Source organism: Camelus ferus, chromosome 15 (assembly GCF_009834535.1).
Source record: "Camelus ferus isolate YT-003-E chromosome 15, BCGSAC_Cfer_1.0, whole genome shotgun sequence".
Taxonomy (NCBI): Eukaryota; Metazoa; Chordata; class Mammalia; order Artiodactyla; family Camelidae; genus Camelus; species Camelus ferus.
The window spans coordinates 11764089-11778834 of record NC_045710.1 but is presented as its reverse complement, the minus strand read 5'-3'; the positions used below and the strand labels follow the sequence as shown (position 1 = coordinate 11778834).

The window sequence follows — 14746 nt, the reverse complement described above, 5'->3', positions numbered from 1 at the left end:
CCTCTAAGGCTATTTTTAAATGTTGGCTCATTTCATAGCTGCTGGCGTGGCTTTGCTCAGTGATTCAAGTTTCACTCCTGTGGCCATAATGAGTCACATCTGTGTGTTTGTACAACATTTCTCCTTCTTCCATTCACTGAAAGTACCTCTGCCTGTGAGCCTGTAGGTTTACCCTGTTCTGCGTAATTTTCAGGTGATGGGATTTTATCTCAGCAGCAGAAATTATAAAACACAAGATATACGCTGGAAACCTATCTGTAAAGGCACATGTTTCATGCACACATGCTGATATGAGTATGTCCTAAACATGTGGGTGCGTAATCGGTTTACACTGGACAGTGTGGTTTAATCATGAACGTGATCTTCCTCCCTGCCAACCACCACCGAGTGTCCTGAGCAAAAGAACCAGCCCCTTGTGGATGTATATCCAAAATTCAGTAACATCCAGAAAGGACTCTTGATGCTCCGAAAAGAGCACCTCCCTCCCAAGCCAATCGTGAACATACCGAAATGTTCTTCCTTGACATAAAAACATACAACCAAGACATTCTCTGTACTGAATTAGGCAGTTTATTAGGCTCCTAAATTCCATGTCTAGAGCATGAACATGGATTTACATGCATTGTCTCACTTTTGGATCTTACATGCATGTAGTCTTCAGTCAGCTGGGCCTTTGATTCTACTTGTCAGTAATTTACAATTAGCTCAATGTGAGTAAATGATAAACACAGAATGATACAGAAGCCACAGCAAGTCCCATCCAATACCATTTACCTTTTTTTTTTTTTCCAAAATCGTATTACAACTCTCTCTTGTAAAAAATAAATTTCAGAACAAGGCATTTAATTCGCCTCACTGAGAAAAATAAAGACATTTCTATCATTTCAGAGCAATGAAATGTCCGACTATGGCTGAAAAGTACACCCTGAGAATTAAATGATTTTAACGAACCCATTGAGGTTTATAAAGCTGTGTTAACCTAACATCGGGAAGGGGCACAAGATACAGGCACAAACGTCCCTGCTCATTTTGCTGTGCAGTTCTCCAAGGATGCCGTGTTACAAACATCCTCGTTGTCTTCAATGCTTGAAGCATCCGTGGAATCGGGATCGCTCACCACGATTCCCACAGAAGAGAGACTGGTGATGAAGGCGTGCATCCGCTGGGCATAGATGTCCCTAATGTTAAAGTAAGGGAGCTCATGACACTTCTCTGGTGGGTCCTCACTACACTGGTCCACATCAATGTCCTTTTGCTTCTGGTAGTACTTGGAAAACTTGTTGAAGATAATGGTGATCGGAAGGGCCACCACCAAGATGCCACAGATGATGCACGAGCTGGCAATAAGCTTCCCGGCCAAGGTGACAGGGTGGGTGTCTCCATAGCCAACGGTCGTCATGCTGATGGTGGCCCACCACCAGCAGACGGGGATGCTGGTGAGGCTGGACGAGTGGTCGTCTTTCTCTACAGAGTAGATAAGCACAGAAAAGATGGAGATGCCCACCGACAGGAAGAGGAGCAGCAGCCCAACTTCGTGGTAGCTGTGCCTCAGTGTGGCCCCGAGGGACCGAAGTCCCACCGAGTGCCGGGCAAGCTTGAGAATTCGGAAAATTCTCATAAGCCTGAGGATCTGGACCACCTTGCCCATGTTCTCAATGTCCTCGCTCTCTTCCTCCTTGGTGTCCACCGCCAGGGTGGCATAAAAGGGGATAATGGAGACGAAGTCGATGATGTTCAGAGGATTTTTCCAGAACTTCTTTTGACAGGGAGCAGCAACCAGCCGGACGGCAAGCTCTCCGGTGAACCAGGCGATGCACGCGATCTCCACGCCTTCCAGCACGGGGTCGTCCACCTCCCCGTCCTCGTTCTGGAACTCCGACATGCTGTGGACACACATGGCCACGATGGAGGCCAGCACCACGCTCAAGGAGGAGATGGCGATGAGCTTGGCCGACAGGCAGTAGGCCGGGTTTTCCATTCGAATCCAGATCTTCTTCCGGAGCTGACCGAATCGCAGCTTGTCAAACTTCTCCAGCTCCTTCTCGAACAGGGTCGACTCTTCAAAGGAGGAGTCGGTGCTCGCATCGTTGCTCTTCTGGTCCCAGTCCTTCTCGTGGCTTTCCTCCTTGCGCTCCTGGTAGCGACTGCTGCAGCAGGAGTCAAGGAAGAGCTCGTTGAGGCCCCAGTACTCGATCTCCTGGCAGAAGGAGAACACGCACAGCTCCTCCATGACGTGCAGCTTCCCCGTGTAATAAAAGTTCAGCACGTATCTGAACAGGGACGGGTTCCGGTCAAAATAGTACTCTTTGTCCGCCACACTGTAGTCATCACACAGCTCCAGGATAGCCTCCTCCGAGTGGCAGGTGAGCAGCTTCCCGAGCCTGGTGTGAGGGAAACGCAGGAGGGTGCTCTGGTCGACGGACTGCTTAAAGCCCCCCACGTTCAGGTTGACAAGTTCCTCGTCTTGTCCGTGGCGATGGAAAAACTCACCAAACACCATGGTGGATACAGGAGGCCGAGAGCTGGCTGGGAAGGGAGACGAGGAAGTTCACGCTGCGCCTGGAAGGAACACAAGACGGCATTAGCGCTGTCCCCTCTGCCCTGCCAAGCTTATTTTTAATCTGCCCTTTCCAGGAGGATGAATTACATTAAAAGCAAAATGGGAAATGGAATAACAAAAAGAGGACATGATCACATTTGGACTAGAAGAAAATCAACACAAATAGGTTTTGGGGTTTTGTTTTTTGTGTTTTCCTTATTCTAAAAAAAATTTGGGTTTATATATCCTTTTTTAAAAAAGATACTGTCATAATTTTTATGAACCCCAATTCCTATTTCTCTATTTTTTAAGCATCCAAAATTATCTCCTACCTTCCCAAAAGCAATGCGTTTGGGATACTTACACAATACAAGCAACTCCAGTCTCAAGCACGAGGCCTACCCATTTGGAAATGATAGGCTCACTGCTGCCTCGCTTGTAGCTCATCTCTCCTTGTCCCCAGGGCTTGGTCCCACACCCTCAGGAGCAGCTCTCTCCTCTGCTGTACACCTTGACCACAACCTACACATACTAGGGGCTCAGCTCAGCTCTTAGAAAAGATGTAGGTTTCCCCTTATGCACCAATGTTTCACTCCTTGTAGAGAAAGCCCTGTTCCCTACTTTCAGATGTGGACAATCGAGAGGATATAATTATCTCCCTGTCCTTAAGTACCCTTTATCTTGAAGATATAGTTACACTCCATGGGTGGGGTTTCAGGTACATCCACAAGGGAAGAAACTGACTTAGGGAAACCTCTTTAAGTTAATTGCACTATCAGTTTCCTGACACAACCACGCTCCTCTGCCACCTCCTCCCTCCCTTCACAGTCTCCCACATACTCCCAATCTATGATACCCAAGACATAGTGGTCCAGCACATACAGGCCGTTTTAGTCCTAATACTAACTGAGATGTACGCGAACCATTTCTCAGAGAGAAAATAATAGATTTTTGACCATCATCAATACAATGATGCTTCCTCAGGGCCAATGATGCAGGTAGAAGAAAGGTGAGACTGTCACATACAGAATTCCAACTGAGACCTACCAGATGCTTTGTACATATTATGTCATTGAATCCTTCCAACACTGTAAGGTAAGTGTATAGGAAAACGGATACTCAGAGCGGTTGAGTTCAAGGTCAAGACAGAAGTAAATGGTAGAGCCACAATTAAAACCCCAAGTTGGAGTAATCCCAAAGCCCATGCTATTTCCACTACGCACGTTCCACCTTCTCCCAATCCCTTCCTACTCTTTTCCTTATTATAATCCAATAACCCAACGTGGCAACTGCTATAATAGAAGTTGAGTCATGCGTCTTTGGGATCGTTGAGAAAAGAGCAATGATCTCTGTCTGGAGAAGCTTCATAGACGAGGTTGCATTCAGGTCAAATGTTACAGGTTTAAGCAGAGGTGACCAGAGAGGGAAAAGGACATCCCAACAGAGGGCATCAAAAGGTAGGCAGAAGTCAGGCAGTAAAGAGACCTGAGCATCCGTCTAAAGAGTCTGGACTTTATCCTGGAGGTAAGACCACTAAATCATCTCAATCAATAAGTGAATGTGGATGTATCTGGGACTGTAATTTAGAAAGACCCCACTGACAGCAGGAAAGAAGACTGAGGGGGGGAATGGCTGGGCCAACGAGGGAAGGCTTCAGTAGAGCAGGTGAGATGGCCCAAACTCATGCAGAGGTGGTGTGTATAAAGAGGAAGTGACAAACTCAAGAAGTTTATAAAGTAGAATTGACAGTACTTGGTGATTGATTGGAAAGAAAAGATTTTAAAAAGTGGAAAGTCAAAGCAAGGATATGTTTTCTACTCTGCCTAAGTGGGTGACATCATTAGAGGGAGCAAATTGTTCACGTGGGCACTTCTTGCCTTTATGTTTATGGAAAGTCAAGGCTATCGGCAAGACAAGAGATTCCGCCTCTGAAAAGGACACATCAGAGGATGCAGCCTTAAAATACAGTCCTCTGCTATCCACCTTAGGAGGACACCCACAGTCATAAAGAATGCACGGCCATTTGCTCTGGACACAGCAGCACTGACTATGTTCCCATGAAACCAGAGACCATGGCCTGGCATGGCAAAACACTTAATAGATTTGCTGACCTCTTTAAAAGAAGTGATTTTTTTTTTCTGCCTCTGCTTTCTATTTTTAGTTAAATATCTTCTCTGAAGGGCCTAAATCAGAACTCATGGCATCGTCCAAATATTTATGGAACATCAGATCTAATGAAAGCAGGCTTATGCTCATGGCAAACAGAGTAGTGAAATGCTCCAAGGAACTAGTTTTAGCTAAGCTAGCGTTAAGACTTTAATGGACATTATCTTCTGGCGGATTAGGTTTGATCTCCTTGGCCATCCTGGAAACCCACAGTGCGAGAAAGCCACTGTCTGCCTTCGTGATCCTGTCTGCCTAGGTCAGTCTTGTAATCAGAGAGCGTGCCGTCCAGTTCTCAACTGTTCCACAGTCACTTCTCCAAAGGACACTGTTATCAACCGTAATATCAGTCTTCTTGCTCTGCCCTCCTTGCTTTTTAGTCACTCCATGCCAGTGAAAGAGAGCCCATTCTGAGGTCCATCCATTCCACAAAATCTAATCATAAAAGCAACACACATCATTAAACCAGGGGTCTCTTGTTGAGGGGCTTTCAGAAGAGAGAAAAAGGAAAGCATTTCTGGATCAGATCAAATGCTTCAGCTCAGGGGACGAGACGGGGCTCTGTGTCAGGGCGGCCAGGGTACAGTGTGGGTGTCTTTGGCTGGGTCCAGCCTGTCGCAGCCTACGGAGGTCAGGGAAGAAGGAGATCCCACCTTGACAAACTGCAGTAAAGTCCCCTCACATGTAGATAGTCCCGGGGAATTGCAAACAGTCCTTCTACCATTTGTTCCTCACCAGTACCTTGGGATTTTGCAGAGGAAGCAGGATCAGAGGAGATGAGTGGGCATCACCCAGCTGTTAAGGGTCAGAGCAGAAGCCCAAGCCTAGGCTCCTTATGGCAACCCCGCTGCTCTACAGCGTGCTGGTTCGCACGCGCACAGTGGCATAAGACAAGCAGATACTGAGCACCATTATTTTTACGAGATTCCTATAGTCAAACTAGTATTTACTTAACAATCATCATTAACTCCTATTCAGAAAATACTTAATTGGATCAAAGGTATATCTGTCTATATATTTAATATATATTATATATAATATATATTATATATGAAGTTACATACAAATGTACACATAAAGGGACATATATACATACACACCCACACATAGTGTGAACCATATATATAGAACTATACACACATTAAATAAAAATATGGGTCAATTTCTCCATAAATGAGAAAAACCTCTCTATTATGCCTAAAAATATAAAAAATATAACCAAAAAATGTTATTATATAGAAGTAAAAATTCTGATATGGAAAAACATGCCACAAGCAACATTAAAACGAGAATGCAGGAAAAAATACTTGCCACTTATATCACAGACAGGTGGTTAATATACCTAACATATGAAAAGCTTTAGCTAGAAAAGAAAAAAAGAAAAACAATATAGAAAAATGGACCAGATACAAAGAGACAGTTCACAGAACAAAATGCAAATGGGTCTTAAAACAAGAAAAAAATGCTCTATCTTTTTCATAAGATAAATGCACATTAAACCTATGGTGCAGTATCATATCTCATATTAAAATTAAAAAAATCCAAAAATTGGACCACATACTCTATTACCGAGTATGTGGGCAAGTAGGCACTTTTGTAAACTGTGGGTGGGAATGTAAAATGAAGGGAACTTGTGAAGAGAAACTTGGAAAAGTCTAACAAAGCCGCCCACAAAATAGGAGAATATATTTGCAAATCACATATCTGATAGAGGTCTAGTATCCAGAAGAGATTAAAACACACTTAACCACTGAGCAATAAAAAGACAAATGGGCAAAGGATTTTTATGGACGTTTCTCCAAAGATATACAAATGGCAAAAAGTACATGAAAACATGCTCAGCATCATTAGTCATTAGGAAAATGCAATTCAAAATCACGATGAGATACCACTTCATACCACTAGGATGGTTATAATCAAAAAGCAGTAATAAGTTGGGGAGGGTATACCTTAGTGGTAGTTTGTGCTGAGCAGGCAAGAGGTTCTGGGCTCAATCCCCAGTACCTCCAGTAAATAAATAAATACATAAACAAACAAACAAACCTAATTACTTCCCCCAAAAATATATTTTTGAAAAAGTAATAATAATAATAATAGTATTGCATTATAATACAATAAGTAGTCGTGAGGATGTGGAGAAATTGAAACCCTCAAGCGTTAGGGGTACTAATATAAAATGGTGAAGCCATTTTGGAAAACAGTGTAGGTTCATTTTGCAAAAACTTAAACATAGCGTTACCATTATGATCCAGCAGTTCCACTCCTAGGTATGTTCCCAAGAGAACTGAAAACATGTTCAAACAAAAACATGTACACTAATGTTCACAGCACCATTATTCATAATAGTCAAAAAGGAGGAACAACCCAAATGTCCATCAACTGATGAATTCATAAACAAAATGGTGTACCTACACGATGGAGTGTAGGTACATTTGGCTATAAAAAGGAACAAAGTACTTATCCATGCTGTAATGTGGATTAACTTCGAAAACATCAGGCTAATGAAAGAAGCTGGACTGAAAAAGGGCCACATGTTGTACAATTACATTTATATGAAATGTCCAGAGTAGGCAAACCTGTAGACACAAGTGGATTGGTGGTTCTGGGGGCTGGGAAGAGGGGAGAACGGGATATGACTGCTCATGGGAATGTGTTTCTTTGTGGGGGTGATAAAAATATTCTAAAATTACATGGCTTTACAACCTTACAAATATACTGAGGACCAGTGGGTTATATGTTTTAAAGGGTAAACTTTAAGTGAAGTATATCTCAATAAAACTGTTATTTTTAAAAGGATCCCAGCTAAGGAAGAAGGAATGATAGAACTAAAACCTTGCCATCTTGCAACGCATAATGGAGTCATGGATCTAGGCAATGATCAGACATGGCTGGGAAAACCCAGATAAAAAGCTGATGGGGAACTTCGTAACTGGTAGATCAGAGGAACAAGACCGGAACCCACTGATCAAGCCTGGTGTAACAAACAGAGATAAGACAGAATGTGCCTTCTGATGGAAACATACACACAAGTCTGAAGTATTCCGGCCAAAAAAAGAATCAGACCTGAACTTGATCTAGCCTCTAGATCTACAAGTTGAAATCAAATAAGGATTTCAGAGGAACATGTTCAAAGACGCTGTAGGGATGTAATCAGCAAAATCAAGACTGTCAGAAATTCTACAGGACAGACGACAGGGATCAAATAAATGACATATCACATAGATCCAGGGTGTGGCTTTGTATGGCTACCGAGTCTAGCTAGCCAAATGCTTTTAAAAATATATGTGAAAATCAGGGACACTTGAACACTAAAATAAATACTTGATAATATAAAATAATTACCAATTTTTCAGCGTGCTAATGGTATTGTAATTATGCTCTCAAAAAGAACCTTTCTCTTTTGGAAATCTATAGTAATATTTTATGGATAAAATTATACCACATTTAGGCTTCATTTCAAAATAATCTATTGGTAGGGAGTGGGGGGGGACAAGAAGGAGTCATACAGATGGCTATGCATTGATAATTATGACAATCGTTGCAGCTGAGTGATGGTTACAGAGGAGTTTAAAGCACTATTCTCTCTATTATCGTAGATGTTAAAATTCTCCATCAAAAATGTTTTAAGAAGGCTTTACTAAGCACCTTTTTGGGCCTTGCACGGTGGTAAATGCTTCCATATACATTATTGAGCGTCCTTTAATTCCCAGCAGTTCATGCAGTACCTGGACACTAGTCAGTCATGAGTAAGGATCACTCAATGAACAAGTCATTTCACTCAATTCTCCAGCAATGTAAGTGGTAGATCTTACACCCCATGTTGCGAACCTGAGGCTCAGGGTTTGACCAACATCAGCCAGCTTTTTTTAGGGTGGACTCTTTCCACTATGCCTCATACATGAGTACTTAATTTATTTTTTTTAAGTGGGAGGAAGGAGAGACTTCGACTTTTAATTTTACATATTTTATCAGTCATCTTCATTAAAGAACGCTAATGCTTTGGTAGGAGATTCGGTACTAGCAGGCCGAGAACACACATGGTCTCAAATCAGGCACATAAGTGGATACAAAACACATCTGGCCACAAGGTAGAAAAATCAACTGCTACATTCATTCTCTTCCTCAAGAAGAGCTTAGGTTTATCCTACCAATCCTCCTACCTTCTATCAACCAAATCACCCATGGTCAGAACACCATATACTGTATTTGGCCACCTTGTACCTCTTGGTGTTTGTAAGATTGAAAAGAAAGAAAAAGGTGTCAAAAATCCAAGCTATTCTCTGGGAGCTTAAATGAAAAACCACATTGATCCACTTATATCCAAGTGGCACCCATAAAGCCTCTTCAAAGCGATTAACCTCTTACCTCTCTCTGCTTCCTGCTCTCAAACTCACTTTAAAAATGCTCTCAAAACTGTGTGTTTTCAATGAGAACCTACTGTATAGTCCAAGGAACTATATTAAATTTCTTGTAACAAGCTATAAGGGAACGAATATGAAAATATATGAATACATATCTATGTATATGTATAGTTGAATCACTTTGCTATGGACCTGAAATTAACATTGTTAATCAAATACACTTCAAAAAAAAATAAATAAATAAAAAACAATTTAAAAAATTTTTGAAGGATTAAATGGGTTAAGATGTGAAAAGCATTTTGTATAGGGTCTAGTAAGCCTCGATAAAATCTGAAATTAATTTAAAAATAAGTTTTCCTCAACTTGAAATGGGATTACTGTATTATATTTGCAACAGTACATAAACTAGATACAAAATATTTTACAGTTTATGGTTCTACCAGGTTTCCAACTTATAAAATACAGCAGTGGCTCCACTAGTAATTGGAAAATAAATTTCCAGTACCTTAGAAAAAGAGAAAATAAATTTCCTTCTAACCTTTTTTCTGTATTTCTCCAAAATTGTCCATAAATGCAAAGTTGAAATATAAGTAACCGTTTCAAAAAAAAAAAAACCTGTGTTTTCAAGGCTGAATATATACAACCACATACATGCATGAGTGGTTTTAATAATGCATTTAGTTGCTCAGAAAAGTAACAAAAGTGTAACAAATACAAGCCACTTGTACTTGCTTTTTGGGGGCAGAATGACTTTTTAAAATCAATTCCATAAAAGTGAACAAAAACCTAGATTCCCTTTTCCTTCCCATTTGTCCAAAATCTACATTAGCTCAATCATCGAAGAAAACAAAGTGCATTCTTCTGCATTAATATTCCTATCTTTTTGGAACTTTCTTCTTAAAAAGATGCATTTCATTCTATTAAGTTTAAAAGAAAAATCACGTATGCTTTTAAAAAGGGTGGGAGGGTGTAGGTCATGCTAAATTCTATTTCTGGCCATGCCATGTGAGAATACTCCAAATGAAACTAAACAAGTGTAAACAGAATTGAAAATTTAAATTCAGTCCACACCCAGTATCAAGCATCCTCTCATCAGGCACCTCCCCTGGTGATGATCTTCTGTTACATAAGGCAGGCTCCCCGTGCATTGGTGTGGGTAACAGGTAAGGGAAAGAACATCAGAAGTCACTGACGGGCCACTGAGGAGCAGAGAGTACAATGAAATGTCAGTATCATTGCACAGTCCATTGTGACTGTGGATTTAGAATGGAGAAGCTGATGGTCCTTGATTCAGGCCTCCGTAAGTCAGAGTGTTTTTACCGCAGCTAAAATAGTGCGATCCTGAGAAATAGCTGTTTCTGAGACAACTAGGAGGACATGCCCAGTGCAGAACACATGAGACTTCACAGAGTCTTCTGGAAGCAAGTCTTGGTTTCCTGGGCTCAGCATTTCCTGAGCATCCGGAGGCTACTGCATGGAGCCATTTCCGGCAGAAGCCTTCTAAATGGTCCAGCCCAGCCCAGTGAGGAAGCCTGGATATAATGTGTGAGTCCCACTGGCCAAGCAGACAGCAAGAAAACTCCCTCCTGGTCTGTTTCATGGCTGAGGTGTCCCAACAGCATTAAGCACAGCTGACACGGCACGGGGCCAATTACCAGGGTCTCAGGTCGCCCCATTTCAGAGCATTCCTAACCTAAACCCAACTTTTAAAGGTTGAACTAAAAGAAACGAACTCACCAGGTCCCTAGCTATACTGAACTATCAGAAGCAACTAAAGAAAAGAGGGGAAAGTTAGGACTCTGAAAACTCGTGTTTGAGCTGCCACTTCCCAGCTATGAGACCTTAGGGTGGGCAGAGTCTTGATCTATAACAGATGATACACACACCTTGATGACACGATAGCAAATGCAAAAGTCTTTTAAAAACACAAAGTGTAAAACCTTGTTCGCCAAATAAGAGATTATGATAACAGTACCTCTACCCTCTCCTTCCTACCCCTACTTTCTCCCTTCCCTCTCTTGCCCACTCCACTTAGGACAGTCATATCAGAGTTGTGTTCATCCCCTCTGCATCTCTACTTAGTGTGGCCACCCCCACCTCTGGAAACTCCAGGGATCCCTGTAATTCATGCAGCTCCTCTCCAAGCATCTCCTGAGAGATGCTCAGGCAGCTGAGTGACTTCATGAGCCAAATAGCCAGGAATCTGTCCTATTTGTTTAAAAAAAAAAAAAAAGCAAAGAACCACATATGAAAGATTTTCAATCAGAAACAGGAAGAAAATGTGGGCTTTGCCACAAGAGGGGAGCCTTAACTCCTCACGTCTCTGACTGAGTCATGTGACATGGAGGAACCCACATACAAACAGCTGTCACTAGGATGCTCTTGTGTTCAGAAGAGGGAGTTTTGGAGAATCTGAATCCACCTATGACAAATAGTTCACCCCCACCCCCACCCCCACTTCCCAGCCCTGCTCACCTTCTCCCACAGCCCTTCAGTTATTTGAGTCCCCCCCAATATGAGATTATAGCATTTTCACAGTTCTCTTTACTCCCTACAAATCCAACCATTGCCATCGCTAGACTCTAAGCTCTTCCATGGAGGGGACCATGTCCTGTCATCGCCACAGCCCCCACCCCTTATGCTAATTGCTACCCACAGTCCAGTGAAATATACTCACTTTTATCTGGAAAAATTAATGAAAACTATCATTGATTTTGTCAAAGAGCTAGCAGAAGGATCTAGCTCAGACATGGTGAAATAAAATGCCTTCCATGGCCAAACACATTAAGTTACACAAATTAAGTGGGCTGGCTGGGGACTATGGTGAACTATCCCCGCTTGTCTCAGAGGCAGAGGCTTCTCAGAACCAGAGTCCTTTGTGGGAACAGAGGGCCAGTATAGGTGTACCTTACCATGTTCCAGGAAAACTCATAAATCATTGCTTTTATGTGGGATATCTCAACTTTAATTAGAACTGGCCCAAAAGTTTTCAACGCTATGTGAAAAATGTGTCTCTGGGCCAGTTAGTTCCAGTAAGTCCTCAATTAGTCACCCAAGTGAGATTCTTACCAGCCCCAGCTCCACAGCACCCATGTTAAGCCAGACTTACTCAGACGGGCGCAAATGACATCTTGTCGCAGTAACAGGAGTGTCCCTTCCTCAAGACTGAACTACAAACAACAAAAGGGGAGCTGGGCAACATGGACCCACAGGATCTCCCAAAGTTGACCTGCCATGTCCCCCAGTATGACTCCAACCTAACCCTTTCAGGCTGGCTCTCTCCCCTTCTCCCTAAATCATCTGGCTCAACTGTCCAGTGGCTTTGACAATCAGAAGGTCCTCCCGAAGTCTGGGCTTTATTTCTGTCACTGCACTGCAAGGTTCATTCTCCCCTTCCTTCGGTAAGTAATGGTGTCAGAGAAAACATCAGGGAGGCAATGCTTACCCTTGTGGTGTCGACGTCACACTCTCTGCCCTCATCCTGCCCAGCGGACTGTCCATCGTCATCCTAGAAGCTCCGCCCTTCTTCCCTCGCTGCAGAGTGTGGTGCAGAGAGGCATCTAGTGGTCCAAAAAGAAGAGAAGACTCCTATTCTCTGGTTGTACCGGCCGAAGCAATCACTGGGAAATCACTCTCGCCTGCAAAAGGAGTCATCAGACAAGTTGTAAGTCCAAGCAGAAAACATGTCTATGAAGTTTAGTCTGAGACACAATGCTGGGCATGTTACTGGTTAGACACATATCTCAGAGCATCACCTAACTCTCAGGGAATGGGTGGTCCCTCCCGCCATGGAACCATCACTCCCACTGGACACAGTGGGTAGGGAGACATCACCAAGCCCCAGGACTTGATTCACAACCACTCTCAGATCTGGACCACAGTGGACTCTTGGGGCATCTGCCCTGACCCCAAGGCCAACAAAACATCCGAAGACAAAAGGAGGCACTAGAACTAGCATTCATCTCCCACACAGTTACTTCTAGGAGCATTATTTCCTTAGCTAATTCATCAAGGATACACTTATAAACCTATAATGAATCCCTTTAATCCATATTAGAGACCAAGTTCTGAGTGTGACTGCCCTAATGGAATTAGTACTGCTGCTCTAATTGGAGATCAATAGGTTTCAAAGGCTGGCCAAATTCAATTTTATTTCATTTGTCCATTGTCATGTTTCACAGATGAGAAATGACTACACGTGCTAGATCAGAGTCCTCTCTCTAGTTTATGTGGGTGCATGAGTGTATGGTGTTTGGGTAGGGGGAGGAGGCACTTAAGTTTGTCCCAAAATGAATAAAAAGACAAGTTTCAATTTTTTCTCTCTGAACAAATTAAAGAAAGCAAAAGAAACTTCACTTCCCAATGAGGTAAGCCTTGCCCCATGTCGGTGCATTCCCATAGATTTATACTAACATCTAAGCAACCATCCATTGATTGTCATGTTTTCTAATCAATGCTAGGCCCAAAAGAGGGGAAGATGAAAAAGAAAAGATTGATTCCGAGCTTCAGAAAGAAGTGCCTCCAGCTACGTCAGTCATTCAGCAAGCTTTCATTATAGCAGAGGCTCTGCCCGGCATTACCCGAGGCACAGGGATTACAAACAAGATGCAGTGTCTGCCCTCTCCCCAGCCCCGGGAGCTCACAGCCCCCAAACCAAGTAACAAACAGCTCAAAGTGTCCTACCAACATCAGGGGGGCAATGGAGAGGGAGCCAAGCAGGAACAGTCTCCGAGCTGGTCCCAGCAATGTCCATAGCAATCCTTCAGTGAATTTCCACCTCTAATAGAGATGATGATGAAGAAGGATCCAGAAGAAATGCAGCTCTACCCAAAGTGAACTTCTGAGGTGGGACTCTTGGTAGAAGAGGTAGAGAAATCTCAACAGGGATAAATAAAATCAATTCAGGAGCTAATATCTTCCTCCTACAGCTCCTCCTTCCTTCTCCCCCTCCTCCTCCTCCATGGCCACCCAGCAGCACCTCACTGGGTCAGCCTCTGACATCTGTGTTCCACTTGAAATGCAGAAACTTTGTTGTGTCTTTTTGAAAGGATCTAGCACACATATATAAGCTTCCATTCCCCACCAGACGCCTTTCCAAATGTAGCACATTTTAAAGAAGGTAAGATTAATCTGGCTTGGAGATAATCAATTAACTGCAAACAGCTTTGATATGACTATATTAACCACTGAAGAAAAAATTAACAAAGTTCTTGGGTTACTCAGCACTTCTAAGAAACCCCAGGCACTGCTGGGCACTGGTACATCACCCAGAAGGACAGGGCTGGCCCAGGGACAGACTGTGAGGTTAGCCAAGCAGATCTTCTTCTATAGAAACCAGTGCCCAGTGGGCATCAATGCCTGATGAATAAATTACATCCCAGGTTGTCCCTTTCAGAAAGAGATTTCCCCAAAACTCAGAACTCTTGTGCCTTGACTCACTTTCCATCACCATGATTTCTGTCCAAAAAAACTGGATTTCTGGAAAACAGGTAAAGCCAGTCCATACCTCTCTATGTGAATTTATATCAATTCACACCCTCTGCTTAGGGCATTCAAACTCGAAGTGTGACCTCTCCATGTAAAATGATAACTAGCATCTTCTGAGTCCCTGCAACATGCCTGGAACCTTCCCTGAGTGTTTCACGCACATCACCTCTCTCCTCAACCACCATAGGGTAAGTGC

At 42.8% G+C, this 14746-nt stretch overlaps 1 protein-coding gene across 8 annotated transcripts in view; it reads right to left on the bottom strand.

Annotated features, from left to right (window-relative positions):
- Positions 1–578: 578 nt before the first annotated feature.
- The window catches only part of KCNS3 (potassium voltage-gated channel modifier subfamily S member 3), a 33967-nt gene continuing 19799 nt past the window's right edge, over positions 579–14746 (bottom strand). For all 8 annotated transcript variants that reach the window (XM_014564896.2, XM_006191385.3, XM_014564895.2 and 5 more), the window contains 2 exons: positions 12509–12701; positions 579–2559 (listed from right to left, as the gene is read on the bottom strand). In XM_014564896.2, the coding sequence (XP_014420382.1) occupies positions 1025–2500 (1476 nt within the window). In that variant the 5' untranslated portion in view covers positions 2501–2559; positions 12509–12701 and the 3' untranslated portion in view covers positions 579–1024. The remainder of the gene's footprint in view (positions 2560–12508; positions 12702–14746) is intronic.